General features: G+C 41.7%; 1 protein-coding gene across 1 annotated transcript; it reads right to left on the bottom strand.

The window, feature by feature from the left end:
• Positions 1 to 534: 534 nt before the first annotated feature.
• On the bottom strand, positions 535 to 5,423 carry LOC308676665 (sulfotransferase 1C2-like; the record flags this gene model as incomplete). The annotated part of the gene is made up of 7 exons (XM_081342653.1): positions 535 to 664; positions 2,736 to 2,916; positions 3,693 to 3,787; positions 4,253 to 4,379; positions 4,778 to 4,875; positions 4,983 to 5,111; positions 5,249 to 5,423. 7 exons carry the CDS (start codon positions 5,421 to 5,423, stop codon positions 552 to 554), a joined length of 918 nt encoding a protein of 305 aa, XP_081198779.1. The 3' UTR covers positions 535 to 551.
• Positions 5,424 to 5,815: the final 392 nt, after the last annotated feature.

Here is a 5,815-nt window from a genome sequence, read left to right as displayed (position 1 = left end):
ACTAGATGACCTCCAAGGTCCCTTCCAACATTATTATTATTATAAAAGAAGTTTCTGATACTAAAAAAAAGTTCAATCAATTCCAACTTCTTATAAAAAAATATCTCGTGAACTGATGAACAACTGCATTGGAGCTGGAAAGAAGTTGTCGCACGGGTCCGATCAGGGGTGGGAAGGGGGGGGGCGTTTCTGCCACGCATTAACCGGTTCTCCGAACTCAAAAGAAATTAGCTACCGATTCTACAGAACCAGTGTGAACCGGCTGAATCCTACTTCTAGGGATCTGTGTCTTTCTAATCCCATCAGCTCAAAGCTTCCTGGCTCCAATCTTTCTGAAAGGATTATCAAATCTGCATTTCTACAGACCTGGTTTCTGCTTGAGGCAGAGAGACTTGGGCTTGCTTTCCTTTGGGGAAATATAATATTCTGTCCTTTGTAATATCCCCCACCCCAAATATTCCCTTCTCTATGAGAGTGGGTGGGTGTTGACTTCCAACAATTGCACACATGCAAATGACACAGGCAGGTGTTAATAACATTATTCTCAAGCCTTACAGCTCAGTGCGGAAGACCAGGCCACTGCCTGCTAATAACCGGGAACAGATTTCATCGATCTTTTCATTTTGAGCCACAGTAAGATGCTCCTTCCAGCCTCCTACGATGCCTATAGGTGGGAAACAATCCAAGAAAACAAAATCAGCGAATCCTGTTTCCTGAGCTCTTTTACGACTATTTTTTTTACTTCAGCAATGGAGTGCATCCTTCTTTCTTTCAGAGGGTCCCTACAGTTGGACCAACCGGTCCCCAGAGAGATTGAATATGAGGGGAGGAGGATTACAAATAGAACACCAGATCTGCGTGTGAATACAGATTGTCAATGAAATACAGGTAGTCCTCAATTTCTGTCAGAAATGGAGCCTGCCCTTTAAGGTCACAAGTTTTGATGGTAGTAACATAGGTCAGTCATGTGACTGACCCAATTTTACTATCTTTTTTGTAGCAATCATTAAGTAGCCATAGTAGTCGTAAAACAAATGCGATGGTCATTAAGTGAACACAGCAGTCCTTAAGTGTACCAGTGGTTTGTGATGGGTATGGTTTCGCCAACAAGCAGAAATAAATACCAGTTTGGGGCAAAATGTTGTAAAGTGTCCATGTGACCATGGAAAGCTTAAATGACCATAATTGTGGCCTGCTTGCCCACCTGAAGTTCAGTCATGTGACTGTGGGGAGGGGGGACTCCTGACCATTATGTCAGAAGAATAATTTGGGGTTCCAATTTGAGTCGGGGCTGCACAAGAATAAATAAAAATGAGATCCAGACAGTTGCGAGGAAAGAAGAAATATTTATTCCTAAATGCAAAACAGTTTGCATTTAGGGGCAGGCTGCAAAGAAATGGTGTATAGCAGCAGATTTTTATAGGGGGAGCTTGTCCGGAGTGTTACATGCTGATTGTAGGGTGACACTTGAGAGGTGCATCTGTGTGGGGATGTGTATGTGGGTGTGTTTATTCTTATGAATATGCAGTTCCCCTGGGAGACATTATTTAATTAACTCTGTGTTTGCAGACCTTAGCCTTTTGATATGTGGACTAGGTCTGGGTAACTTATTTTGGAGTTTGAGGAAGTTTGTTAATTTATTAACGTGGAGACACTGATTTTTAGACCATTGTGGATTCTTTTAATAGAATAGAATTGAATAACAGAGTTGAAAGGGACCTTGGAGGTCATCTAGTCCAACCCCCTGGTTAGGCAGGAAACCCTATACCATTTCAGACAAATGGTTGTCCAATCCCTTCTTAAAAACATCCAGTGTTGGATGTTAACTCTGCGTTTAACTCAGATCCTAGCTACCATCTCAGAACAAAAAGTTTAACTTTTTACCTTCTTTTCTAAAAAAAAATAATAATCACAAATTGTGACTGCCATCTAATGGACTAAGCAGAAAGAACCTCTTTCATGTACAACAGATTTCTGATTTGAAACTCTCCTGCTTTATATTTGATCCACATCCATTCTTCCCAACTATTTGGCACATTTTCCTCCTATTTTTGGCTGCATCCTTTGTGGTTGAAACAACACTATTTTATTTTTATTTTTATTTTATTTTAATCCCATTTATATCCCGCCCTTCTCCGAAGACTCAGGGCGGCTTACAATTTAAGCACAAACCAATGTGCTTAGCAATAGCCTTCATTCTATGTATATGCCTGCTTATTAGGGCTTTCCCCCCCAAGCGGCATTATTACAAAGTCAGCTTATTGCCCCCAACAATCTGGGTCCTCATTTTACCTACCTCGGAAGGATGGAAGGCTGAGTCAACCTTGAGCCTGGTGGGATGCGAACCTGCACTAATTGCAGGCAGCTGGTGTTACTTAAGGAGGCATTAGCCCACTGCTCCACCAAGGCTCTTTACTAGCAGTAAAATATATAAGGAAAAATCCTGTCAACCATGTACAACCAGTTATTTCATCTCTGCTAATTCATGTATGCTGATAAATACTTAAAAATGAAGATACGCCCTAAAAATGCATCTACGGGCTCTTATTAATCGATCGAGTTAATCACTGCCAATTTCTGTTCTGGACTGTTCTATCCTGAAATGTCTAGATTTGCAAACTGGACAACTTAAGAGTGTTCCTTCGCAACTCTTCTGAAGTCGATGCTTGTGCTTTGCGTTTGTTTTTTCACCACAGGTCATCCTATTAACATTCAACTTCAGTTCTGTTCCTCACCTTTTCTTAGGAAGGGCGACAAGTCTTGGTTCATCACGAAGGCAGGCAAAGTGTGGTAATTGGCCATGGAGTTGGCTTTCATTGTCTCAAATTTTGTATGTTCAACGACCTCCTTCAGAACTGGTTCTGGGAGTTTGAAGTCGAGGAATTGAGCGACCTTCTGGATTTCTCTGGCCGGATCCTAGGACAAATATGGAGAGAATTCTTGCTATGTTTTGATGCTTTCTTGACTGAAATGGTTAGAAAATGGAGCTTGCTCTTTTCTCAGTTAGTGAAAAAAGTAAGGTTCTACATTTAGGCAGGAAAAATCAAATGCACAGGTATAGTATAGGTGGTACCTTGCTCAATAGTAGTAACTGTGAGAGAGTCCTTATCTATATTTGCCTATTTTATACCCTCTACAGTATAGCACTGGCTTCCAGTTTCTTTCAGGCTGTGATTCAGAGTGCTGATTATCATCTCTAAAACCCCGCATGTTACAGGGCCAGTTTATCTATGGGATCACCTTCCTACCCATCATGTCCAATAGGATGGATGCATCCAGATCCCTTCCCGTACATGTCATCTAGTGGGTCCAGGAAGCATGCCTTCTGAGTAGCAGCCCCTGCCCTAGGAATCACCCTGCCACCCAAGATCTGGCAGGCCCCCCACCCTCCTAGCTTTCTGCAAGACTTAAAAAGCTTATTGCTCTTCTCTCCCCAGATATGAATCTGGTTATGGCTTCTTATATATTGGAGACTATTGGTTTAGGACACTAGGAATTGAGATCTTATTGTTTTGAGTTTTCTTAATGTTCCTGATACTGTTGTTCTGAGTTGCCGAGAGCTATGGCTCGTAAGATGGGCCATGCACAATGAACTTTCCTTAGGCCCTACCGCTTGTATTTGTTATCTCCTATCTCATGTTTGAAATTTGTTTGGTGTATCCTGTGTGTATGTGCACACATAAGGAGCTTACTTCTTTTATGTCTTCATAAAAGATATACAGAATTGGGTGACGGTCCTTAGCCTCCCACCAGCCTCGGACATGCTCAAACCAAGAGCCCCAGGCAACTGCAAACAAAAAAAGACAAGAGAATCTTGATTTACCTTACTATTCTTTCTGCTTCATAACTCTAGGCTCTACCACCTTTGCCCTCCAAATGGTTGTCATGGGTGATGAACTATCTTGGTTGAGAATGATGGGAACTATAGTTCTTGGGGAAATGATGCCTTTCAGCTTCTCGGATTTAAGGGAAAAATCATTAACCATTTTTTTTCCAGAAGTCACAAAATTATCTTTGGTACAGAGAGATCCCTACTTCTTTTTCAAGAATAGTTTGGTAACTATGCTTCATGTTTTCTGTAGGCCCAATGGTGACTGCCATCCAAAGTTTCCTTATGGCAACATGGGTGGCAAGTAAATTTAATAAATTAAATTGATCGTGATGGCATGATCACATATTGCTGCTGGGGATTCAGCAAACAATCGCCTCCCACATGCTTTTCATACCTATTATTTCTGTGGCTTCCACCTACTTTTTCCTGTAAGGAAGTTCTCTAAAAACTGATCCCAGTTCCCTGGCTCCGGCATCACCTGGTTCATGCGGTGAAAATGGTAATAGGAAACAATGGTGTCCTTAACATTCCTAGCAACATAAATGATCTGCAGAAAGGACAGAAAACCATAAAGACTATAGGATAACATTTTCATACGCATGCATATATATATTGATGTGGTTTCTAAGAGTTGACACTGACCTGATGGCACATAATCAAAATCATATATATACACATGCACATTCACACAAACACACATCTTGCTCTGTCTAATGTAATTCCTATTCACTGCCTCTTTTCCAGCACATAAAATTATCCTAAACTGTCCAAGCTTCAAACTCTGCCAAATTCAACCTATTAAGCCTCTCACTTTTATGTTCCTTGCAAGATTCTATTACCATAACTTTATAACAAAAGTAGGATTGGCCTGCATGACTTTTGTTTTCCTATTGGGTCTACCTTGAAAAACTGAGATTCCATCAACCATATTGCAGTTGTTCTAACCTTGCAATTCTGTTCCCAGAAGGAAGGTGGGAGAAGCTGGACTGGGAGGTGAGATTTCAGGGTGCGCGGGGAAGGCATTGCCTCTGCCATTTCCAAACCTGCAACATGGGGATGGGGGTGGGTGGGAGAGGGATGGACATTGTTCAGGTTCGTGGTAAGGAAAACCTTTCTCATCAGCCCCATGAAGCAGTACCGTGTTACTCACCTGAAGATATGGGTTTTATAGGAAAAAAGTCTATGAAGGGAATCCGTTCATATATGGGAGCCCTTGCACATTTCTGTTTGTCTCCTCCATGCTGTATCATGTCCACTATTTCTTGCATCCAGGTAGTCCCTGGTATGAGGAACGTGGAGAACAGATAGATCAATCTAAAGATTGGGTTCCTGTTCCTTGGTCTTTCTACTTTAAGCTTCGTACCTCTTCCCCCAAAACTATTTCATCATGCTCTTTCACATCTCCTCCCCACTTACCTGCTTTGGGATAAGTGCAAATGAGAAGGTCATCAGGCTGGGCTTTAAAATTTCTTAAGAGTTCCAGGTTTGCAGCAGTACTATCAAGTAAAGAGGTTCCTTCAACTTCCACCAGTTTTGAACGTTTGAGTAACCTCAGATCAAACTCTTCCAATGCCTTTCTTAAAAGCTCCATGATTGATTGGAAAAGCCAGGAGAAAGGAGTTTATAAGAGGAGGACCTGCAGAGATGTGATCACAAATTTTTAGGGTTCAGTGTTCCAGCTTTGCAAAGATTCTGCTCCAGAGTTCCCTTTGAATGAAAGAGTCACATTTTCATCCTGCACTATATAAATTCATGTCTGTCTCCACCCACTTTATCTTTTGTTTCCTAAAATTTCTGCAAGGGCTGGAAATTTGATGATGTGCATATATTCCAGGCAGCAGACACTCAGGAAAAACCTCCTGAATAAGTTCACATCTTGTGAGGTGGATTGGGCTGAGAGAGAGACAGAGCAACTGGCCCAACGTCACCCACCAGCTTTTACACCTGACGAAGACTAGAACTCAGGACATCCTTGTTTCTACC

This window comes from Vipera berus, assembly GCF_964194415.1.
Source record: "Vipera berus genome assembly, chromosome: W".
Taxonomy (NCBI): domain Eukaryota; kingdom Metazoa; phylum Chordata; class Lepidosauria; order Squamata; family Viperidae; genus Vipera; species Vipera berus.
This window is presented reverse-complemented; position numbering and strand designations above follow the sequence as displayed.